The sequence below is a fragment of the Apostichopus japonicus genome, chromosome 8 (genome assembly GCF_037975245.1).
Source record: "Apostichopus japonicus isolate 1M-3 chromosome 8, ASM3797524v1, whole genome shotgun sequence".
Classification (NCBI taxonomy): Eukaryota; Metazoa; Echinodermata; class Holothuroidea; order Aspidochirotida; family Stichopodidae; genus Apostichopus; species Apostichopus japonicus.
Window position 1 is genome coordinate 27,831,245 of NC_092568.1, and position 26,569 is coordinate 27,857,813.

The 26,569-nt window shown below is 35.6% G+C and overlaps 2 protein-coding genes across 9 annotated transcripts in view; one reads left to right on the forward strand and one right to left on the reverse strand.

The window, feature by feature from the left end:
- Nucleotides 1-25: 25 nt before the first annotated feature.
- The window catches only part of LOC139971422 (uncharacterized), a 60,380-nt gene continuing 33,836 nt past the window's right edge, over nucleotides 26-26,569 (reverse strand). Inside the window, exon 16 of the transcript XR_011794384.1 lies at nucleotides 26-865. The gene's annotated coding sequence lies outside the window, so the exon portion shown is untranslated. The remainder of the gene's footprint in view (nucleotides 866-26,569) is intronic.
- Nucleotides 3,482-25,295, forward strand: LOC139971399 (uncharacterized). 8 transcript variants are annotated; one of them, XR_011794378.1, is made up of 7 exons: nucleotides 6,168-6,526; nucleotides 7,090-7,158; nucleotides 10,312-10,390; nucleotides 16,351-16,434; nucleotides 18,241-18,324; nucleotides 19,216-19,288; nucleotides 23,936-25,295. XR_011794378.1 is itself a non-coding variant. In XM_071977775.1 (5 exons), exons 1-5 carry the CDS (start codon nucleotides 10,189-10,191, stop codon nucleotides 23,949-23,951), a joined length of 459 nt encoding a protein of 152 aa, XP_071833876.1. In that variant the 5' UTR covers nucleotides 6,168-10,188; the 3' UTR covers nucleotides 23,952-25,295. The 8 variants fall into 8 exon arrangements, 2 of the variants coding, with proteins under 2 accessions (XP_071833876.1, XP_071833877.1); XR_011794377.1 differs by lacking the exons at nucleotides 6,168-6,526; nucleotides 7,090-7,158 and adding an exon at nucleotides 6,083-6,139; XR_011794375.1 differs by having other exon boundaries at nucleotides 6,171-7,158.

The window sequence follows — 26,569 nt, forward strand, 5'->3', positions numbered from 1 at the left end:
TTTCTCTTTAAGCGCTGGTATTTTGTTCCCCACTAGCAAGCTCTACATCAAAAAGTAGGAGGAAAAGGAAAACAAATGTGTAATAAACAATGCTTGATAAAATCATAAACTAGCTTTTAAATGTTGGAACACTCCTTTAATGCTCAGAAATTATTAAAGAGTGAATGGCTCCTTTAATATTAAGGAGTAGAAGGCTCTTTTAAATGCTTAAGCCATGCAACCCACAATGCATCTCATGTCAAAAATTAACCTTCTATTCTAAAAATCATGGCTATAACCGACATATGATAAAAAAAAATAAGATATAAAATCTTAAATTTGTCCAAAATCCATAACCATCTAAAAAAATATTTGCTTTGTCAATAGATGACAGCTGAAGGGAATCAATACAGCTTATTTATTACAACTCTGAGTGTACATATGACCAACTAATCCCAATGCCATGGAATACTATTATGTACCAACGCCAACAACAATATGTACACAACAGTTACCTTTATCGAACACATGGACACGGCCATTTTATACTACAAAAACTTGTGATAAAACTGAGGGTGCTACTGGCAAATACCGCAGAATATGTACAACCTATCTAGCCTTATGCTGTCTACCAACAGAAATCACCTACAATATAAAAATGAAATGCAAGCAAATATGAATACTTGTAACGTCTTCGTTCACATACTGAAATAATTATTCCATCTAGTACAGTAGTAGCAGGCATATCACATAATATAACACATGCTTGGACCTAAGATGTTTAAAAAGTAAGGAACGAACTTACCTGATTGTACCTGGTCTCCATAGCTGCCCTCAGCATACACTGCAAACGTACATTTTCTGCAACACCTAACTTCACGTCAAACTACAAAAAAAGCATCATATCAGTCAAAATCTTAGAAAAGTTACAAATGAAACATTTTATTACCTCATAGAGCTTTTGATGATAAACTGACGCAGGGAAAGTTAATTAAAAATAACTGATATTTTTGGATATATACATAAATCTTAGATTTCGTGTATAAACCACGTTGTCAATGGTCCTGACCACAAACTTTTTCAGGTTCCTTACCCGCAACTTCCTGGAGTTTTGAAGGCTGAAATGCAAATAAACTAGTGCATATCCCTACACCAGTTTGAAGGGTCACATTGCAAATAAATTAATGCATATCCCTACACTAGTTTGGAGGGCTGAAATTGCAAATAAACTAGTGGATATCCCTACACTAGTTTGGAGGGCTGAAATTGCAAATAAACTATTGCATATCCCTACACTAGTTTGGAGGGCTGAAATTGCAATTAACTATTGCATATCCCTACACTAGTTTGGAGGGCTGAAATTGCAATTAACTAGTGCATATCTCTACATATAAATAGACCTATCAAAAAGCCCAATCCTTGAGATCAATTTTAAGTTGGTCTGACTTCATGAAGTCAAAAAATTGGATAACCAACCGTTATTGGATAACCAACCGTCAACCTGTTAACACTGTTCCTTGAGGAGCTCTTATATTTTCTACTTTCTAATGATCTCCGAGGTTAAATAGAGTGTGGTTTTCACTACATCATTGCAAATTGTATTATTTGAGACACTAATTGAGACAATATTTAGCTGAAAATTTTATTTTATTCCAATTTTGGAATACTTTTTCCGCTGGAGATCTCGGCAATGACGTCTTGCGACGTTCGTTAGCCTACAAGATTTGTTAGTACGGATTCTGCGACAGTGGAGAAATTAAAGGAGTGTAGCATCAGAGTTGCCGACAGTTCATATAAAGATACTGAGATATTGTATGCTATCATGAATGATGTTGGTAGAGATGGAATTGCAAGTAGTGTGAAATCTTTGGGATGCTGGATTATCACATTAAAAGCAAAGGAACAAGCTGATCTTATTTTGGACAGTGGACTCCTCGTGAATGGGAATCAGTCTCTACTGGTGTCAACAGAACGTTCCTAACTGTTAGTGTTTTCGGAGTACCTTCATTCATACAGGACAAAGATCTAACAGGAAAACTTTGTGAGTATGGGTGTAAAATAAGAGGCGAATGGAAACAAAAGACCTTCCCCAGATTCCCAAATATCGAGAACGGAATACGATATGTACAGTTAGAACTACCTGAAGAACACAAGAGCTTGCCTTACGCAATTAGAATTAACGGGATTAATATGAACTTAACGCACAATGGTCAAACTAAAGTATGCAATCTGTGTTTGGAAAGCGATCACATCAGGAGAAACTGTCCTAACTACAAATGTAAAGTTTGCGATGTCTAGGGGCGGCGATCTGTTTCAAATATTGGGGGGGACATTTGCTTGGGTGCAGGCGAATTACTATCTAAGCGGAGCGCCACCATTGGTTGGCGCGCAGCGTACAAGAAAATTTTTGATTTTGATAGCCCCCAGATCACCGGAAATGGCACTTCTCGGGCTTGAAAATGACCAACCAGATATACACTTTAGCCTGAGAACCAAGCTTTTCCCAATAGTTTTTTTTTTCATATATAACCTTTTTCAAGATTGTCACCAGTCACACATCATGTTCGACCTCATCGCATCTCCTGTGGATCATTGTTTTTGTAGATAATTCTATACGTAACGCCCCACAATACCCGTCAGCCACACTTTTCAAGGTTTTAATCCCATTATTTGTTCAGAATTTGAATAATAAATTCACTTCAAAACATACCCTACCCATTATGTTGCACAAAATTTCATCTATGGACAACCAATATAGAAAAACCTCCTTCAACCCCTAACAGACCGGTCAAAATTGCACGAGTAGAGGGAAGTATGATGAAGAATGTTGGTCAAGGAATTTTCGAAAATTCAGACAGTTAATTTATTGGTGTACAAATATTAAAACCTCTTATAACGGCTACTATAAAACTTCGATATCGTAAACAAAATACCCAAAAAATATGCTCGAGGGGGGGGGGCGGTCTCCACCCTTCGCCCCCCCCTTAGCTACGCGCCTGCGGTTAGAAATCTTGTAGGAAACTGGCCAAATGGAAACCCAGTGAACCCATATCGATGTGGATCATATATATATGTATGATTGTACGTACTTACACTCATACACAAGATATGTAGGGGCTACAGACATTATGATAATAATCATGAGTGACAACATGCTATACGGTCACAGGTCACAGAAACGACCACGAAGAGTCATTTACCTCATGCAGCATGTGTTGGATGAAGTTTTAGCCACCGCCAAATATGATTTGGATAAATAATCTCACGCATTATTTTCTTTTTATAGCCACACAAACAAATTATGCCACCAAATATTGGGGGGATATTAGTTACTATTAGATACTACCGTATATTCCCCACCTAAAATATTGGGGGACATGTCCCCGCGCCCCCCCCCATGATCGCCGCCCATATATATATATATATATATATATATATATATATATATATATATATATATATATATAAATCCGACCGTTAGGCAACATTTCATGTGAAAAAAGTAGCACTTAGGGCACCATTTGACTTAGGGCAACATATATACTGTCGCCCTAAGTTCTGCCTTTTAAATTGGAACGATAGAGTTACATTCTGCAAATATTGTTGGAAGCGAGTCAAGGGGGGTTGAAAAATGTTCGTTTCTATTAAGATTTATAAAAATTAATTAAAAACTAGGTAAATTAGAAAGCATTGAAGATAGGCATTCTGATATTGGCTATATGTGCGTGTGTTAAAAACAGCACTTCCGGCAACATTTTGATTATGGCCTTTAAAATGAAAATCGATACGTATATCTTTATTATAAAATCACCCTTTTAAACATATTACCCAAAGGAAAAATATATTAGCCTCTTTTAAGCAATGAATCGCGAAAATGAAGATATATTGCCAATATTGTATTGCACGGTATCTTATTGCACCGAAGAGAAGCCCGCCCTCTATTACGTTACGCTCTTCGCGCAGTACAGCTATACGTACGTACGCGAACCTCGATCGTGCCTAGCTAGTCTATCGAGTATATGCCTATACAGTTCATCCAAATGCAGATGTGCGAGTCACACGGCGCGGGAAGAACGGTAAGTTAACTATTTGTGTAGTTCATTTAATGGCATAAGCGGCCGTATTATATTTTCGAAGCACACTCTCCTTGGCTATTATTTATGGCTTTCTCCTAATTACGCCAGCTGGTTAGGTCTATAGGCTGTGCATAACGTTAGGCCTAACTTAGTTAAAACGTAACTATGCCTATCATAGGCCTAATTGATATTATCGTGTATTACTATTAGCATAGTACTTGGTAGTACTAGGGCAATTCCAAACGTTTCGCGTCAGGGCTTCAGAAACTTAGAAGATAGTTGTGTTTGGAGTATGGATAGGTTTTTTTCACAATTTTGTTTTTCTTTTTGCTGAGCACTCATATGAATATGTATTTGAGCTAGGTTGAGCTTCATTGATAAACAATGATTCATTATTTGACCGATTTTGGACTAGGGCCTAGCCTAATTATAAAGGCCTAGTGCCTACTGCATTTTGTATGGAAAAAAAGGTCATTAATTGCAACAAAACATTTATCTTGGGATTTCTTTGAAAGTACTAATTCAAATCACCTGTTAACAATACCACCAATACTATTGGCCTATGTGGCAAATACCACCTGTAAGCTTGGAAAAATATGGCATTATCGCTGCCCGCGGGGGAAATTTATTATAATGCTCCAAGAAGTCCCACTCAAAAAAAAAAATGATCAAAGAGTTCCATTGACAACACAAATCATTTTTTCTGTAATACAAAAGTTCAATAAAGTCCTTTGCAAAATTACTTCAAGATACTGATTACAAACAATTCATTAAATCATACCCATAACAACCATTGTAAGCATATCAATTCCTCAGCGCCATTCCCTGTGCGGCACGCGAACTGAGTTCGACCGCCACAGTTTTAGGCCTATGACTTAACCATATAGACCATTTTCCTACAGCCATAATGTGAAAAGTTTATACCGAAAAAACTTAGTTCAAACTGCACTAAACAGAGAAATGTGTTGTCTCTCAAGTTCTGTTCTTTTCTTAACAATACAGTTTAAAATTCCACCGGACTTGGGTGATTTACGATGCAAGGTTAATAAATATCAAACTCAAAACCCTCATTGATAACACACAGTAAATACTGAAGAAAATCACCATTTGATAGCCGTACTTTGTTTGCGTAACCTTCCTCTTGAATATTCATTGACAAATTTAGTTCAAACGGTTGTGGGAAGTATTTTTTCTTTATATATAATAACTTTAAATTGATGTTAAATTCATTTTCATTGGTCACTATCTTCAATCGGACCAAGTACAATCCAATCGAATATCTTCTAAGAAAAATACAAGTTACGCTTTCTTCGGTGGGCACGCCGTTACGTAATATGTGTATCCTGTACTCTGCAATAGGGTACAGCCACACAATGCACAGTGTTCACCTACAACGTCACAGCCGAGATTCGCTTTCCAAACGTCATATTATATTGAACTTAATATTATTTCAAAGAAAATGACCGTAGAATATGCATCATTAAATGTTGAAGCAAGTAATTACCAATTAACTAATCTAATGCAATCCTAATTATAGAAACACTGTTTAAGACCCCCTCTGATGAATGGAATAGTTCAACCAACTTGTCCGCACAGAGCCACAGGATTTTCGGTCCAGGTGATGAGTCATATGCGTTGGTCAGTAAGAGGGCTATTTTGAAGGATGTTTAGTGTGCATTTTAGAAAGAAAGGAATTGATATGTCTGATTGATTCTGCTAACTTTCCAGAAATAATAAATCCCAAGAAAAACAATCCAAAAGTTGTAAAAGCTTGGACGGACACATGATGTGCATCTCAACAGTGACTGGTTCAATATACCCTAATGTTGAACAGAAAGAACATTTTCAAATTTATCACTGATGAATGATGTTGCGAGCAGTCGGGATTACTGCACGCTTCAGTTCTATTTAACCTTTTCATTTATCATTTTTTAGCATTTAATTTCCGGTCACGCCCAGGAAACAATTGCGACATTCCTTCACGGTCGACTTGCTTACTGTAAGAAGTATTAACCGTTTTTTCTCAGGAAAGCTTGATAGTCTGAAGTTATTATAGCGTGTGATTTTAGTATACTGCCAAAAGAGTAAGTTGTTGTCTATGTATTGATATTTTATGTAGAAGTAACAGGAAATTTAGTATGTTTAGTTTGGTTTAATTGCACGTCTTTTTCGATCTAATGTAGTGCAGGGTTCACTTGCGCGAATTCAAATTATTCTGTTTATGTATGTATATGTATATGCATTGATTATATGCATTGATTATGGGTTTTTTTTATACTTTTATTTGTAATTCAAGCATATCTGTTTAGAAACAAAGTTTAAAGGCTATCATTAATTAGTTTTCTCTTGTATTGTTTGATCCCAGATTGAATGAAACTCATTGACGTAAATAATAGATCAGATCATACAGTTTTAGGCAGTTGCTAAAACTCTGGGTATTCTCTAGTGTTCGCTGGTCCAAATATCACAAAGTGAGAATGAAAACAACTCTTTATCCTAATTTTTAGTTGATTTTTCTTGTCTGAACCTTCCTTACAGTACTGTATACATCTGGGAAATGGACAGAACAATTTCTAAAGTATATCTATAATTTTGGGAACTGTAGTACCCTACCCTAGAAGGGGAAAGTTGAAGGTCAATAGTGCAAAGGAATAAATAATCTTGTTTGATAAGAACTTAAAGTACATGGGAGGGGGGTGTAGAATATCACTTCATAACATCCCTCTTGCCTTGAGAAAGTTTTGAACAAATTTCTCTTTAACTTGTGAAGTAGGTAAACATCAAAGTTACATCAAACAAATTTCATGATAAAAGGATCTTACATCATGAATATAAAAAGCATATGATAAAAAAGAATACAAGTGAAAGATTTTTGGTCAATGAGAGGTTTGATGTAAATGAAAGGAAAAGGGCTGTTCCAACCCTTAAATTTTTAAAAGGTATTTTACACTTAAACAATAGCATATTTATGCATTCTACTTTCAAGACTCATGTTCTGTGAAACACACTAAAAATATGTCACCATTTTCCATAGGTAAGGCTACACATGAATACCAATGGTGCTCTCGGAATATAAGTCCTAGAAAAGTATCTGCAAAACTAGGTACAGTATTCTACCAAAGCAGACATGAGAATCATTACCTTGAAATTCAAGATTACTTTGTCAGAAAGAACACTGATAACAGTATATTCATTTGCTGTCTCTGTAAGTGAGCATTACTATACTTGACGCATCAAGTCTTTGCACATAATCCACTACACATAAATTATTAAATGCAAGTGTCATGGACCAAATCAAAGGTTAAAGTAAAAGCATATGTACATATCAACCTGCAGAAACCTACGTTGCTAATGTAGAGCGAACATTGTAGTTACCCTTTCCCCTTCCCTCTCCCACCTTACACTGTGTATGGCATAGAACGGCATACAGCTGTTAGTAAATATTAACACTAACTCGAACCACATAAAACTACTCCAACTGTAAGTATCTATTCCAGTTCCTGTTACACTGTGCTGCACTGTGCCATGCAGTATACAGTGCCAGTCTTACACAGATTCACTTTTATCTTATATCTGTAATCAATCCTAGGGCAATTTCTGTCTCTATTGCTCTTCTGCCCAGCACGTAGAACTTGTTAAGATGAAACCAGTACACTAATTTACATAGCTGTTTTAGTCACGGATGCTTTCACACAGAGGTAAAATAATTGTTATCTAAGATGTGGTTATTAGGATGCCAAATTTATGTCTATCGAGAAACAGAACTAAAGAGCAATCTGCTAAACCTGTTCTATAAAAAGTATTATGTTTATGGTCATGCATGTTGGAACAGGTGTTTACATTCATGGATATGTGAGTTGGTGCATTGGGACATTTATACATTTCATGGTGAGATCTTCCCTCACTGCCATTGTTTAGAGTAGGTGCACATATTGCCATGTCAAAGATTTGATGAATTTACTGTAACTTTAATGACTAGAAGTCTTGGGATTTGTCAATATATTATGGCATTCATGGTATTGAATTGAATGCAACAGATGTATAGTGGTTTGATGTAGTGACCTGTAATTGGTATGGCCTGAGGCTGTTTTCTTTCTTGAATGTGTAATCATGGAGCTATAAACAGAGGTGTAATAAACTGGTGACTGTCAACCAGTGTTCCAATTACAAAAAAAAAAATTGTACATGCACCTGTGCATGTAGGTTAAACAAAAATTACCTGCACAAACAAATCATTACCTGCACCACAAGTGAAAAATACAAAAAGGGTGTTTTCAAAGTTACTCCTGGGTTTTGTTTATGTAGGCCATTTCGGGATATGATGATTACTGAATATTTTACTTGCATGCACATGCACACATAGCTTACATGTGTGCATGCACACGTGCGCACACACATGTACGCTATTTAAGTAACATGTAGTCAAAAGTTACATGCAATAATTTTGGTGCTGTCAACCCCTTGTATTCACATGTCACCACTGGTTTGGCAGATTTGCTTGCAACTCTCCAATCTTTTCGAGCAATCACTAGTAATTTCACTAATATCCACTATAAATTTAACTTTAATCACTGAGTAAATTGTTGGCCAAACCCACAAGTTGCAAATTTTATGCTACATCACACCCAAATAAATCTACACATGTTATTTAAAAGGTATATACTGACCTATCAATATGAAACATTTGAGAGATGCAAAAACTCATCTGCACATCTCAAAAAAAGTATTTCTTTCCTACAAAGTGAAACACATTTGCCAATGGTTGGTACTATTATGAAGAAAAGGCCTACAGTAGCTACAATATGAAACTCCTATATTTTTTCATTAAAGGCATACATGTAAATAACATTTTTGGTAATGTACATACACAGTAACTCATAGAAAATGACAGGCTAACCCTTTATTATAACCTATATACAAACTATGCCATTTAAACTGCTTCTGTACACATAATACACATGACTTTATCCACTATTTGGTTTGGCAAAACATTCCTGAACAATCCATTACACAATAAATATCTTCTGCTTGTGAACAAATACTTCTGGCAGATATTGCATTACTGGGTGGAATATCATGATAGTCTTATATTATAAATTAATAAAGAATGGACCTGCCCCTTGCTGTAGCTGCAAATCTAAACATCCCATTTTGAGTTGAAAACCTTGATCAGTGCGTGCAACTGAATGAATTTCATAGCTCTCAAATCTGCTTGTTAAAAAATGTGACTAGTTTTCATTTGAATCACTCTAGTTGTCAATGGTTGAGGTTGAATATACAACTCTAAAGGGGGTTCACAATTTCCCTTTCTAGTTTCTAATCTACCAACCTTTTTTTGATGCAAAAGAGGAACTTCAAGTACAGGTACAGATGCAACAACTGGCATTTCTAGTGAATATTTCAAACCCATTGGGAAGCAATTCACAATGAAAATCAGACCAATTGTGAAGCAATTCAACTAAAATTTTCAGAATATGCTTATTTGTGGTGAACCATGCATACAATAAATTTGGTAATTTTTAAAACAGGTTCCTGGGTAAATTACTGAACTTCCTGCATTGTCAATTGTAAAGGATTTTTTTAATGCATATTTCGTAGAAAGTTATTGATATAGCCTATCCCTGGGTTACTGTAATTTTCGTGGAGCTGGTTGTTTACAGACACTGCAAAGAGCCCAGGGTAAATATTGGATCAGGTTTTGAGGCTTTGCGCATGTGTAGTTTAAACTCTGAAGTTCAAACAGGCTTACGATATGCACATACAAATAGTGAATAGCGAACTGTGGAATTTAGCAAGAAAAAAATAAACCTATGGAGTTGGCAACAGGGAAGTACAAATATAAGGGCTAATGAATGGGGGACTGGGCGGTGAAAATTGATTGAAGGGGCAGGACAGGCGAACAGAGGTAAAACAGTGAACAGAATATATCTGCACAGTATGGGATTGGGAAGTGATACGATAGCAACTAGGGCCTAGTAAAAGTAAATGCAATTGTTGTTCGATCGGGACCTAATTTTTTAGTAACATTACATGGGTTAGGATACACTTACCCTACAATATTATTACAACACTTGCTTAAAATAATACTTTATGGCACGGTTATGCTTTGATCTCATTGGGGAGAGTAAAAAAAATGGAGACAGCATGGTTTCACTCACCCGTTAAATTGCCAATTGCACATCAAAAAGTTACACAAATATTAAAAACCACTGGTAAAAAAATAAACATCAGCTCTGGTCTGGTCTCTGATCCTCAGGGTTGTCATCTCTGGGAGTGGAAATATTCCTATGATTGTCTTTGCAAATCTAACTTCAAGCCTCAGGTGGCAACTAAAGGTATGTCTTGAACTAAGTTAAGCCATCTTGATGCAAAGTTCAAACTTTTGTCTTCAGTATGTTGTCTTCAGTATGACGCCTTATCAAAGCGATGAGCCAAACATTCGATCCGGGTGATCCTCCTTTCGCTAGACCTAGCCCAGAAGTAGCCTAACGTCAGGCGATGCGTGCATGGTTGGGTCTATACCTCCAGAAAATAAAAATTAGTGCCTATGTGGATGTTTCAGTGCTTTGAAAGTAGTTCCGCTGTTTTAAACCCGCTCTTGCACCATGAAATGTTTATTGCAAAAGCATTATAATTTTATGATATTTTTCTAACAGATGCAACTTAGATGTCGTGTAAAGAGAAGTTTGGGGCCATTAAAAAAGGCTTTTCACTAATGTACTAACAAAGTTGATAAATGGGGATTTTCAGTCCAGTTTATATTGATGACTTTATTGTTGAGTCTAAATTTGTCTCAAATACAACAGCACTGGTGTGTATGTTAGTTGAGCTTTTTGAATTATTCACAGTACTGTATTTGACGAACAGTGTTGTGAATGGTAATAATATATGCTTATATATGTTGTATTGCAGTAAATGTATACATGTTGGTCAGGGGTAGTAGATATGTGCATTGTGCAGCTGCTCCCTTTAATGTGGGGCTTAATGTAAAATTTCAATTTAATTTGGCATGATCCTATGCAAATGATCTGCATAATATTTGGTATGAAGCTATACTTTAACAAGAATTTATATAGTACATGGCAAAATCTCATATTAGTGGTGCCACCAATTTAAAATCAGTCAGATAGCCTATGTACTACATGTGTGCTTATAAACATGATAATACTGTACATGAAGGGCACTATGTTAGCATCAGACTCAAATTTATGTTGGTCTTGAATCGCAAATGAGCCCTATCGTTAGGTCTTCCAATAGTTTATCTTTCCAATATTTTGCAAGCATGATATATTACATAGATTACTTGGTACAAACTAGTAGTTGATAGTGTTAGGTAGGACAACACATTATGTCATTAGTTATTTAACTGTTGTTGCACAAAATCATTTTAAATCAGCTACAGGTACAAAAAATAATTGAAAATGGGTCATTCATGTAGGTTTATGTCATATTGCATGGGTACAAACTATACCGTAAACCTGGAGGTACAATAGATGATTCAAGAATGTCTCCAAATTATTAGGTTGACAGGGCTTTTACTTGTGAATGCCTAAATGTCAATTACATGTTGTAATCAACTCTCATATTATTGTGAGTACTATGATGGCCAGAAAATGATATTAACTTGACCAACTGTAACTGCATATTTTGTGGTTACAGGTTATGGAGTATTGCACATAGGAAGTTCATCATAGGGGAGTTCCTAGTAGAATATTGTGGAGAGCTAATTTCCCACAAGGAAGCTCTGAAGAGGGAAAAGGTGTACCATGAGGAAAAAGGATGGGGTAGAGTACAGTACCGCTTATAAGTAACTTGGTAAAGATTAGCGCGATTCAGCGCAAAACGCAGCTTAACTGTAATTAACCGCGCTCCAAATAAAGGAACGCTACTTTCCCTGCACTCCAAATAAAGGAACGCAAATTCCCCGTGCTCGCTATTCACCACTGACACAACGCTTTTCATAGCGTAGAGGTAGTGTAAACCGATCGCATGTAACAATCAACACACGTTATATGCATCACAATTGTAAACACCCAGAGTAGGCCTACGAGTACGAAGTTTACAAACTTTGACTGAAAGAAAGTTTTAAACGAGAATAGTTTCGTGTTGAAGGGCAAAACCTTTTTATACGTGTTTATTTTATTCCCCGAAATGTTCTGGTTACCAGAAGACAGAAGTAATAAAAAGCAAGAAGGAAACTTCGTGCCTTATCCTTTCGCCGTAACACTAACAGACCATTTTTTGTAGTAGCATTAGGCCTTGTGTTTGTGTAGAGTTTAGGCACATTAGGCCAGTGTACTAGTACGAAGTTAACGACTTTGACTGAAAGAAAGATTTGAGCTGTGAGCTCATCCCCTAGTGTTTAACACCTGTTTGATAACATTTTTGGCACGTTTCCAAATAACGTTGCACATGGAGTAAATGTTTTGGCTCCACTCTAGAATTAATTAGGTCAGTCAGTTAAGAAAGGATCGGTAAAGTTATGAGAAATATTGTCTTAGGCGTTCAAGAAAAGTAGGTAAAATATCCCCGTTACATATAGGTAAGTAAAACACACCTCAATCCAACGGACTCGTCCGCATGAACAAAACAAGCTATTCCCCCATGAAACACGAGGCACAGTCCATACCATACACGCATAGCACGATTATAAGGCCCCTAGCTATGGCCATCTTTATGAAAGTAACCCTTGTGATCACATTTTTTAGGCCACTTGTCATGATTGACTAAATGCTTAATATTGTTTCCATGTTTTTGTAAAAACGTAAACTCCGCACAATACAATTAGATGTGTTTTTGAAGTTACGTGAGATCCGTAACTACCGAGATGGTTAGGCTATTTGCTATACACTTAACTATGTTAGGATATTAATTTTCCGTATTTTTGGAAATTATAGAAAATACTTTCTTTTCTCCCCGATTAACACAAGATGTGGTCTTATATTCATAAATGGGGTGTACTAGAGCCTTGTTTACATGACATTAGTTGCATTTAGCACTATATGCCAGTTTCGCGTGAATTTTTCGAAAGTGTTTTGCTCGATCTTCTGTAAAATTTGAAAGGTGTACCACCTTAATTTTCGTACACAATTGGTAATTTCTCTTCTGATTTTCATTTTTTTTTCTCGATACAGTCAATTGAATTAGTTGTGCATTGAGTATAAACTTATCGCGAATGCAAGAACTTTCAGGAATATTGTTTTTCCCGAACGGACGTTGAGAACTGTTTGAATATTAACCGGTAATTGTTATTGTTCGCGGGAAGTTTTTATGCTAACGTTTCACTCATCAATCCAACTGTTTTGCGCACACTGAATTTAAACAGTGTAAGATTCCTGCTTAACACTATCCGTTCTCTTGACCGAGTATAAACCTTCGGTCCTCCTTCTACCGGCGACGATCAATATTCTTTTGTTACCGGCAGGGCTGTAAAAAATGTTTTTTTTCCTGCAAGGAAGGTATAATTTCCCTCGAACCATACGCTTTAGCGGCGCAGGGGGTGTGTGAGGGGGCACGGGGGTGTGTGAGGGGGATGTGCCCCCCTCACAAGGTACAGATTTTTGAAAAATGAGGATGCAATTGGCGCCATTTGGTGCACCTTTTTGGCGATTTAAAACAACTTGCAATCGTTGAGACCAGTGCTAATTTGAACTTAAAAAGGTAATAAATATAATTTTTAAAACAAACTGGTTTAGTGTGTCAGTTTCTTGAGTTCTTACCTTGACAAAACTCAAAGTAGTCTCATCTCAAGCAATCACTCCAGTCTGATAATAATTTATTATACATCTATAACCCGGCTGTCACATTGTACCACATCAATTATTAATATGTAATGTAAACAAACATGAGATGCAAGTGAGCCACTGATCTCTACACATCAGTGGAGCTGGAGCGAGCACGTCTATTTTAGCAATGGAGTGCGCGATGGATCCCATCAGTTTTTATGTACAGTGTGCCGCATGGCTTGGAGCAGAGAGATAAATTGGATATGGTTCACAATAAAAATAGAACAAATGAAATAAAAATCCTTCAAAGAGGACGCCCAGTAAGCCTTTATTATTATATTGTGTTGGATCGATCAAACTGAGCAGACTTTACACTTCTTCAAATATTTCTGATAAAGACTAAATAAACGAAGCCACTTTGTATTTTTGTTGACGTGTGGGCCTACCCGACTACCCCTATCAATTTATCAAAGCGCACGAGAAAAAAACCACTCCTCACTTCACGTACAAATAATATCGAAACTTTTTAAAATGACAATCACATGTTGACAATCAGTGCATCACACTACCTACGAAAAGTTCTGCGTGCGCGCAATCTTTGTCACAATAACGAGTAATGATGTGTCCCCAAACCACTCACAAGGGCAATGTCAATGTCACACTGACACCCACGGCACAGCGCGGGAAGGTTGCTGTAAAAAATTAGCCTGGCGGGAAATGTTTTGAACAACAATATTGCCATTCCACATTAAAAAAAAAATTATATTGTATGTTAGAAAGTAAACGTTTTCTGTCGTATGAATTTGACTTCAGCTCAGTGTTCCCTTTAAGGTGCGGGATTCCCTTCAACTGACTCAGTAATCCCGCAAAGAAAAAATTTGTCTGCTGGAAATCCCCGCATTGTTTTCTTGCATAAGTTGCATTCTCGATTAGTTTATACTCAATACACAACGTATATACTTGACTGTATGGAGATAAAACCTCTGAAAATCAGTAGAGAAATTACCAATTGTGTACGAAAAGTAAGTTGGTACACCTTTCAAATTTTACGAAAGATCGAGCAAAACACTTTCGAAAAATTCACGCGAAACTGGCATATCGTCTTAAATGCAACTAATGTCATGTAAACAAGGCTGTAGTACACCCATTCTAGAATAAACCGTAAGACCACATCTGGTGTTAAGCGGGGGAAAAAGAAAGTATTTTCTAGAATTTCCAAAAATACGGAAAAAATAATATCCTACCATAGTTAAGTGCATATCAAATAGCATATAACCACCTTGTCGGTTACGGATCTCACGTAACTACAAAACACAACTGTATTTTGCGAAGTTGTTTTCTACAAGAACATGGAAACAATATTTAGCATTTAGTTAATCATGCCAAGTGGCCTAAAACATAAGTTATTACAAGGTTCACTTTCATAATAAAGATGGCAATGGCTATAGGGGCCTTGATATCGTGATATGCGTGTATGTACGTATGGGCTGTGCCTCGTGTACTACATCAAACGTTCCTTGGAAACGTGCCAAAAAAAAAAAAGGTTAACCAACAGGTGTTAGACAGGGGAAGCGCTCACAGTTGTTTGGCAATGTACAGTACCTGGGAAAATTCCCAGGTACTGCGCGAACACCGACGGGAAATCGGCAGTGTGTTCGCGGGAAATTGAACAAGGTTTTCCAACATTGGCTTGAGAGATTCAGCGGGCTTGCGGCGGCGATGCCATTAAGTGTATTAAATAATTATGATGCTATTTTGGGTCATTTCAAGTGAGAAATAAAGACACCCAGACACTAAAGTTAGTGTTTCTGATTTTTTATTAATAATTTTTTTTAAATTTTATTTCCTCTTTGGCTCTTTCTCTAACCCTTTTTTTTTTTTTTGCTGCGTGTGAGATTTCCCACGAGTTTTCAAGATTTCCCGGCAATGAGCATCCCGTTTTGCCCTCTTTTTACAGGCCTGAGTTACCGGATTGGAAGGAATTAAGTAGGATTACAGCCATTGACCGTCTGACGGTAACAATGAACTTCACACTTCTAGCAGGCATGAATAGAATTAGGGAAGCCTTCCGACGGAATCTGTGCTCTGATAAACAGTTCCCCGCAATTAACTGCATTTTAATGCCGGTTTTAACAAAAGATAGAGCGAGGTTTAAACGCACAGAGCGCAATAAAAGAGCGCAGTTTACCAAGTTACTTATGGGCGGTACTGTAACTGAGGCCATAGACCCCATTTTGTAATACTGTATTTTAGGATTGATACCATTGAGTATGGCATGATAAAAGTGAAGTGCTTATTATAATGAACTCAACCCCTAAGGCTTTTACAACCAGTTTCAACTACTGTTTGTCCCTCTCCTTCTTCATAGCTTTTCAATGCAGTCCTGCTTTTCATCTAATTCCATTATCATAGTTGCCTGCTCTACCCTCTATTACTGTTTTCACCCATCATATTTACTCAACTGTCTTGAAGGAACTTGAGCAAGTAGCATGCGTTATTCTGACTATCTTGTCAGTATATTGTTTTATATAATGCTCTATACCAGCTCTGTCTTCTGCTTTGAATTTTAGCTGTAACTAGTAATGAGGAGAGTGATGGAGATGAAGATCATGTCCCTGTTTGCAAACGTCACAACACTTCAAAGGGTCAACAAGGTATGGACTGCAATCTCTGCCATTTGCATTGAAACCACAATTAATAGTACACATATACAGGAGAGAAGTAGATGAATGTGTCTAACACAGTAATTTTTAGAGCAACTATATTTTTGAAGTGCTTCTTTCATTTTTTCATTTCATTTATATTGTTTTATATAACATAAGTATGATATAACAACATAGGAGATATGAACCAAAACCTGTGAAAGGAAGTGTACTAAAAACCCTATGGGGCTTGTTGAGTAGTGACACTCCCTGACAAAATACAGAACTTTACAACTTTACTACTTATCAGAGGTATAAGCATGTAGTTTTATCCACCCACAACACCTAATAGGCAATTAGCATTGTTTTTTTTTATTAGAACTTTCACTTCCAATCTGCTTTACTTGTGCTCTGAAACTTCTATTTTTTGTTTAGACCTGTGTGAGGCTGTATGCGTGGTGGGATTCTGTGTTAAGGGGGAAAACTGAACATAGGTTTTGATCTCATCTGTCAAAAGGAAACAAACAAATTGTTTGAGCTGTTGCATGGTGGTTTAGAGAGCTGTTTATCGATGGTACTTGTACCTGTGGTACAGTAGGTCCGTCTCATTGTGGGGCTGTGAGATTTGTACAATAACTTTTGAGAGCTATATTCCTGCAGCAATGAGTGTTTTGTTGATTTGTACAATGAACAGACCTATTCAAGACAGATTCATGCGCATGGTGTGAATAGTCAACTGGAGGCGGTCCGTCCTTTTTTTTTGGACATGTGAGAATAGGTTAAGTACAAAGGAGATTCTTCCATATTCATGCAGCAACCTAGTATACATTGAATAGCTGAACAGATTTTAAACTTTCAACAGGTTCATATCAAGTACACTACACACTTAAAAAGTTATTGATAATTGATTTGGAAAATTTGGACTTGTCCCAGTGGAACATTACACAGACCAGAGATGTGTGAGCAAGGGCCACAATAGATTTGATAAAAACAAAAAGATGCACTTGCAGAAAATTCTTAGAGTGTAAAATTTCTTTTTGTATTCTTAACGGGAAGCACAATTTTACAGGTATGAAAGAATATTATTAAAATAAGAGCATTTCAGATCTATATTTATTATATACTGTACTGTAGGCTGTCACTTGTCTGAAGCACTTTTCATGGGTATGTCTACATGCATCTATTACTGTGTACATGATACATACTGTAATGCTTCGTTGAATTTGTATGAGCAATTGTACCATCATTATTCATTAAATTGGACCAGTGGAATCAATTGCCTTTACTTTTGACTTAAGCCAACATTCCACCATGAAGCTCCAATGTGAATTATCCACATTTTTAATATTCTTTTCATTAAAATATTTCAACTTGTGACATGATCATTGCATTTGGAATGTCTTTATTCATTTGGAAATTAATTGAATGAAGAATGTTATGTTATGGATATGGCTAACCCATGTTGGAAAAAATTGGGGGAGAGGTGGAGACAAATCAAGGTAGTATGGGTGCTATTATAATTGCACCATATATTCCACTCAATTGTTACAGCAAACTGAATGCATTGTTAAGGAAAGTAAGATTTACCTGTTTACACCTATGTGCAACAGCTGGTCTTGACATGGCATATCAATTGATAAACAATCACATGACAAAGTTCTGCTGTATTGGGCATATTTGCTAAATATTGGAATGAAAACATAAAATTGATATTGATCATAAATATATGAGCAAATAACATGCATTTCTGACTATCTTGCCAGTATATTGTTTTATATAATGCTGTAAACCAGCTCTGTCTTCTGCTTTGAATTTTAGCTGTAACAACTAATGAGGAGAGTGATGGAGATGAAGATCATATCCCTGTTTGCAACCGTCGCAACACTTCAAAGGGTCAAAAAGGTATGGACTGCAATCTCTACCATTTGCATTAAAGCAAAAATTTATACTACAATATATATATATATATAGGAGGGATAGAAGTATTTATGTTAATTCCTTTTATGTTTACTCAATTATTTTTAGATCACATATCATTTCATCACATGCAAAGTATATTTTAGCAGTGCTGCTCATTAGGTTTTAGTCTTCCACTGCTAACAACTGATAGGCAATGACTGGTGGTTGTTTGTTGTATGGACATTCAATCCCAATCTGGTGCTCTGAAATTGTTATTTTGAAACACTGTGAACATAGTCTACCATCATATGGTTCTCTACACATAGTGATATAAGGATAAAGATTTGGCCAAGTCTCACTGGTTACCAGACTACCAGTTGTACTTCATTCTTACCCACCGATGCCAAAATTTTTGTTTGTTTGGGCATCTTGACCAATCAACCCCAAAGTGGTTGTGGTACAACAGTACCAGGGATGGTTTGTCAAGAGGAATTTTCCTACACATTCAATTCTAGCAAATAGATGTTACTCTAGACTCCACCCCAGCTCTTATTGTGGTCTGCTGAAGATCACTTAAATATGGGACCGTGTCTGTTCAGTGTCTCTCTTTGTGGGGACAGATGAAGCACTTGTGCATTGTGATATCATATAATATCAAAGCTGAATGCTTTTGCATGAATTTGGGCAATTATAGTAAGCATGACATTTTAGTTATAGAAAGTGCTTCCATGTGTAGAGATGCCTGTTCATGGAAGTGCAGGAGAGTATAGATTGTATCAAGGGTCACTTGTACGTCAGTTCAAAATAGTTTGTGTTTTTTGTAAGTTTTCACTGTGATTTACTAGTACTGAGTACCTTCTACTATTTGATGTGATATGATATTATTTCTTACAGTAAGGAAGTATACCATATGGGAAAAGAGCCATGAGAAGAAAATACATCACAGGAACCTCAAAGACGATGCAAGGTAGAAAAATCTGCTTAAATCACAGGAAGTCTTATCAAACCTTCAATCAATTGTGGATCCATGTTTGACTTTAGTATTAGTTAATTAATTAATTAATTAATTAATTAATTAATTAATTATTTATTTATTTATTTATTTATTTATTTATTTATTTATTTATTTATTTATTTATTTTTTTATTTTTTTTTCCTCCGTTTATTTCAACTATACATTAATATACAAATATACAAATAACGTATCCATTCAAAAATAGCAAAAGTTAAATAACAATGAAATTGAGCAACACCATGCAGTATAATATCGACCAACATGGCGGATAGAAAACAAATTAGTATGATAAGAACAAGTAGAAGAATAACCACAAGAAGAATTCCAGACTTACTAGAAAATATTACAACAAATAACAGCAAATTATAACAATTGAGGATGTGGAAATTGCGAAAAATTAAATATTTGAGGTTTTTATTAATGAGGAGAAAGCATCCTTGAGTTCCTCGAAATTAATGTTATTCTTATTATTCTTTTTGTTATGACGAAAAATATGGTTCTCCACCTTTAATGCAAACGTGAACTTATGAATAAATTCATTACAACTTAAGGTCTTGTTTTGACGCTTGGTACTGAAAATATAGAACTTAAGATGAAGAATGAGAAAATTATAAGGGTGACGTTTCTTTAATAAAAACCCGAAGAATAGATCCTCTTTTGTAAAGTGAATATTTATACCAATCACCTTACTGACCACTTCACCTATAAAAGAAGATGTGATGTGACATTCCCAGAAAAGATGATGAATGGTTTCAATTTCAATTTTACAGAATGAACATAACGTGTTGTCAGAGATACCCATGAGGTTAAGGAGTCTGTTGGTTGGAAGAATTCTATGTAAGAAACGGAATTGAAAGTAGGAGAGTCTCGTCTCAGAAATAGAGTACCAGGGCATACTGAAAATGTTACTCCAATCGTGACAACTGAAACCCCTAAACTCTGCTTTCCATTTGGCCAAAGCAGTTGGCTCCACTGCAATTTTAGTCATGTAGAAATTACGATAAAGATACTGAGAAACAGAACCTGTATAAAACAATATGTTATCAAACAAATCAATATTTAAATTAGTAATGTCATTTATGCTACACCCACTCTGCTTCCACTGAAGAGGGATACTGCGAATCAGTCCCCAGTAAACAGTAAAGGGAAAGTGTGCCAGCTGGAACTTTTCTTTAAAAGTGTGGTAACTTAGGGCCTTATTGTTAATGTTGAAAAAATCCGAAACAAACTTCACACCCTTTTTGTACATGAAATCATAGTAGAAAATCTTGTTATTGATGCGAATATGATGATTGTTCCAAATGATTTGTTTACCGAAGTTATCAGAGGGAGAATAAAAAGAAGCCTCCAGCCAGGCTCTAACTGTTTGGTCTACAAACATATTAGACAAGCGTGGGAGATCTTCCACCTTACAATTACACTGAAAAAGCAGCTTACCACCTAACTTGGACAAACTGTCAGTAAAAAATAGCTTCCAGACTCCTTCAGTGTTATCGCAATAACGCTTTATCCAGGTACATTTTAAACTGTTAATGAAACTTGGGATGTGCACAACATTTAAACCTCCTTTATCTAAACCATTAATGACACTGTTTCGCTTGACTTTATCCGGGTTTCCTGACCAAATGAAATCAAAAATGGTACTTTCTACATCCTTAATAAAGTCACGCGGTGGGTTAGGAAGAACCAAAAACAAATACACAAGCTGTGATAGTGCATAACTTTTAACCAGAACGTTGCGGCCTACCGGGGTAAGATCTCTTGTAGACCAAAGTCGCAAACAGCTTTTAAGCCTCGAAAGTTTGGATATATAGTTTAATCTAAAGAGATCGTTCCCATTGTGCGTAAACCAAATACCTAACATCCTAACAGGACCAGCGGAAAACTTTAGATTATAGTTGTTTACAAAAGCAGGGTGGTGATGGACGTAAGACCCGAGAGGAAACAAAATGGATTTATCCATATTAATAGTCAAACCCGACGAAATTTTATAAATGTTAAGAATACGGAGAGCTTCATTTAAGGATGACTGGCTACCGTCCAGGAAGAATGTGGTGTCATCCGCATACTGAAGAAGCTTAGTTTCGATACCACCAATTTCAATACCATGTAATCTGCTACACTTTGTATAGATAGCCAAAACCTCAGTACAAATAATAAATAAGTACGGGCTAAGCGGGCAGCCTTGACGCACGCCTCGCTGCACCGGAAAAAACCCGGTTGAATAGCCATTATTGCAAACACAAGCTGTGCAGTTGCTGTAAAAAGTACGAACCCAATTTATGAAACTTTGACCAAAGTTAAAAAACCTTAAAGATCTTATAAGAAAATTCCACTCTAGTTTGTCGAAAGCCTTCTCGAAATCGACGAACAACATAAAACCTGACATTTTTTGGAAATTACAGTGATCAATAAGATCAAGAACGTACCGGATATTTTCCCCAATAAACCGGCCGCGTAAAAAACCTGTTTGGTTTGGACCAATGATAGTTTCAATGACACATTTCAGTCTAGCAGCGATAGCCTTTGCACCAATCTTATAATCCGTATTCAGTAAAGTAATTGGGCGGTAATTATTTAAGTGGGTAGAATCTTTTTCCGGTTTTGGAATGAGGGTAATAATGCCTCTGGATTGTTCATGAGAGAGATGGATATTATTGTAGGAATAATTTAAAGAGTCAACTACATAGTTCCCCAGAAGATGCCAAAACTTTTTATAAAAATTTGCTGAAAGGCCATCACTGCCGGGAGATTTGTCATTAGTTAAAGAGTTAAGTGATATACTACACTCCTCGAACGTAAGTTCCCCTTCACAGCTATTAGAGTCATTCTGATTTAAATGCTTCGGGGGAAAATTAAGAAAAATAGTATCCGGGTTACAATGACTGCTCTTATATAAATTTCCATAAAACTTTTTGATATTTTGGAGAATAACATTACCGTCCGTATGAATATTACCATTAGCATCACAAATCTTACGAATAGAGTTCTTTTGTTTATTGCGTTTCTCAAGGTTAAGAAAATATTTGGTGTTCTTTTCGCCTTGTTCTACCCAACGAGCACGAGAGCGGATAATAGTTCCTTGAAGTTTAATATCGTAGAAGAGTAGCTGTTCATTTCGGGCATCTTGTAATTGTGTTCGGGTCTCAGGTGAATCGTTGCTGAATAGATGTTGTTCCAGTTGGGCTATTTTTTTTTTTTATTTATTTATTTATTTATTTATTTATTTATTTATTTATTTATTTATTTATTTATTTATTTATTTATTGATTTATTGATTTATTGATTTATTGATTTATTGATTTATTGATTTATTGATTGATTGATTGATTGATTGATTGATTGATTGAGTGATTGATTGATTGATTGATTGATTTATTTATTTATTTATTTGCCACAAAAGTACAAAGTGGAGGGAAGTCTTCCATAAAGCTTAAAAGCATAACAATATGGAAGACTATATGGCACATAAAATGGCACATAAAATGGCACATAAAATGTCAGTAACTGGAACCTCAATTAATGGAATGGACCATTTACTTTTAATTATTCATTCCAGCATTCCACTTACTAAAACCATGAGTTTCAATTTGTAATCATGTATATTAGGCATATTAGTCACAAGCTAGACAGTAAAAAGTTCAATAACAAGAACTTTGACAACTGTGTCTGCTATATATGTATACCATCCTATCATAATTATGGTTAGCCAGGCACAATACTGTTGACTACTGCATGTATCTGTATCTTAGAGTAAGCTAGTTTTCAGAAGCAACAATATTCCATGTGGGGTTCAGTGACATCACTGTATAGTTCATATTGTTAATAATCTGTCAAAATTCACAGAACAGGTCAGTGTTTCACATTTTTTTTGTTTTTTTTTTTGGGGGGGGGAGGTGCATATGCATAGTAAGAGCCTTTGCCAACATAGGCTAACTTCTCAAGCCCATTCCTTTTCAAAATTTAATCTCTCACCCTCACTACAGAAGGAAACTTGCAAGAGAGATTTGTCAGATGAGTCACAATCAGATATTTTAGCACCCATGTTGTTATTATTCTGGTAAACAAATGTGTCAAATTATCCCTATTTTACCCTGAAATGTGCATGATCAGATGATTTGTGGACATTTGTGTTGATATTAATTATTGGCATGTATTGAAACATAATGGTTAGCCTAGTTATAATATTTAATTGAGCTATTTTACATGAATATTAGGTCAAATGTCGTTTTGCAAATGCTTCTTACCTAACATGGCCGATGAAGTAGTGGCTCATCTATGATGTTAAAGAACGAGGTCATCTACGAGTCTTTTCTGATAACATATGTAAAATTTAAGTATAGTGTGGAAAACCACTTGAATTAAACTGTTAAATATTCATGTGAATAATGATATACAATTGATCATATTGGAAAGGACATTATGTCATCAATTATTCATGAGTTGTGCAGTGTTTTTACTAGGATGTTAGAAATGGGGGATTGCCTCAGTCAGTTTTTTTAATTTGTCGGCTGGGGTAGGGGGTGATTTTCCCATTTTTTATTTATTTGTATATTAAGAAGTCGCTAATACTTTGCTGATGTTTCTTTTTGCACCTAGATCAAAAAAAGATTAATGACTTCCTAAAGACACAGGGCGAAGATGTCCCATACAACTGGTTTATTGTGAAACAAAAATTATAAATGAATCTGGCAAATGCCAGAAGCTGACAGAGAAAAGAATGTTAAGTATGTTGGCAGATTAATTTAATCTTGTGTGTTTATCCTGTAAAATATTACAAAGATTTAAAGTTATAATCTCAAAAAAACAACCAATTAGTGAGAGAAGAAATTAATGAGATGATCTTCCTATTTTTTTTTGGAAAACTGGAGAAGTATGTCATATTATCGACACCAATTCAAAATTACCAACCACTAACACAAAGTAATTAGGGTGAAACTGAACCACTGTATTCATGTACATTATTTGTTTTTTCAAATTCATAAGCGTTATTCATGTTCTTTGTAGTTTGGAAAAACTATTAAGCAATTTGGTTCAGCCATGATTGAACAGGTCTCCTATTAAACCAGAATAGTAACACAAAATGATATTTGATTTGCTTAGGTTGTACATTTTCAATAGCATACAAATGGAATGTTGTTACAACTTCAAATTACAAATCAAGCAATCCCTGCATAGATCATGCTACCCCTGACTAGATGTCCCTTTTTGCAAATGAAAAAGAACTTACCTATACTACAAACTAGTATTCCAAATTAAGTGTATGTTAATTGAACCTGAAGCCCTGTAATACCATGTGATTGCAGAGAAAAGAGAGTTAGTGTACCTGGCTAAGGAGTATTAAACCATGTCACATCATTATAAATTCTTGTTCCAAATTAATAAAATGTCAATATCCTGCACTTTTCCATTTATGGGGGACGGCATCATCTCAATAATAATTTATGAACAGTTTGCACCAGAGAGAAATAAGCCAGATACAGCTAAATTGTAAACACAATGTCATATTTCATATTTGATCATATTAAGTTAATGATCCTTATTGCCTTTTATCTACAAAACTTCATTATTAGGGCATTGGAACTCCCTTTTGTACCAATTTGCATTCAGGTTTATATTACAAATTTGATGAGTTGTATTGAATTTAAATAATGTTTTACTTCAATTTAAAAATGTATTGCATATTAAAACTGAATTGATGCTCTTTTTCTGTTTTTATAATTTCAAAACCTTTACTATACACTGAACAAAAAGCCCGAATTAGAATCTTCTACTAAAGCAGATAGATTTTCAAAGTAGTTTATAATTGACTTCTCTTAAAATATGTGTTACAACTGCCAGTAGTTAATCTCATATGTACAGTATAGTATTTGCATTTGCATCTGATGTCAGTTAGACTGTTCTCGTACTTGGTGAGTAGATGGTTGAGTAGATGAACCCACATTTCATTTGGCGCTCATTTCAAAAAGAATAATGAGGTTATGGAAAGTACAATAATACTGCAACTGGAAGTTGATGTGTGAAGTTGTTGACTAGTGACTGGTTGATGTGTATTAAATTTGACATTACCCACAATACTGCATAGGGGCATGTACATGGTTGAGGGTAAGTAAGTAAAGGTAAAGTTATGCAGTTTAATTTAGAACCCAAGTTTTTAGCTGGTTGTCATTTCCACATAATTGCACTATAGAAACCTGATGATAAAGTGCTGCATTTAGCAGGGTTTAGTCTGTTATTGTGTTGACACCAAAACAGAGCCCATAATAATGCATTCCTAACTGATGTACTGCTAATGCTAAACACCTAGTTCTACAACACCTTTACAAATTATACATACAGAATATTGTTTTCACATGTTGTGAAGAGAGTATATAAATATGCATTGGAAATCAATGAAATTCTTCAATGTCTGCATCTAATGAAAAAAATATGCATTATTTTCTGTGGTTCATATTGCATCTTCTTTCAATAACAGTAATGCCAGTATGAGCGTTTAACAAGTGGTGCTTGTAAACCAGCTGTAGGCTGACAAGTATTCTCCTGTGCAATCATGATCTGTTCCACTGCACATGATCATGCAACATAAATGGTACAACAAACACTTGTGTTTAGGATGCTGATGTATGAACCAATAATTAGAAACTAAACTAACACTTGACTGCATTTTGCCTTGAACTTCATGACATTATACCTTTAATATTAAAAAATGCCAGGATGATAATTCCGAAGCTCACAAAGTCACATACTTTTGTGGATGATAAGGATTGCAGTATTGGCTGATGCTGCACAATTGGAGAATTATTGGTTGGCAAAATTGAGACAAGTTGAATATTTCAGTAAGCAATATAAGAGCCCTGATTACACAAATGTTGTATTGTACTGAAGGTCATTACTTTGTAAGCAAAGTTTATGTTGGTTTTGGACTTTTATTATTATTTAATACCATAAATATTAATATATTGGCTAACAAACATTCAAATATTGTATTGACTCTGATATGAATTTAAAAATATATTTCCGAAAGTGCTGAAGCTGCACAAAACTTTGTTATATCCTATCTTTAAGTATGCCTTGCATGTATATATATAATTATAGATATAACTTTTTGGGTGAAAAGTAGTTTGGATGGAGATGATTGGGGATGGGCATTTTTGGGGTCTACTGGCAGGGGTACCCCACTAATATAAATTACTGGAATTGCCCATCCCTTACATATAGAGTCCTGCCAATTAT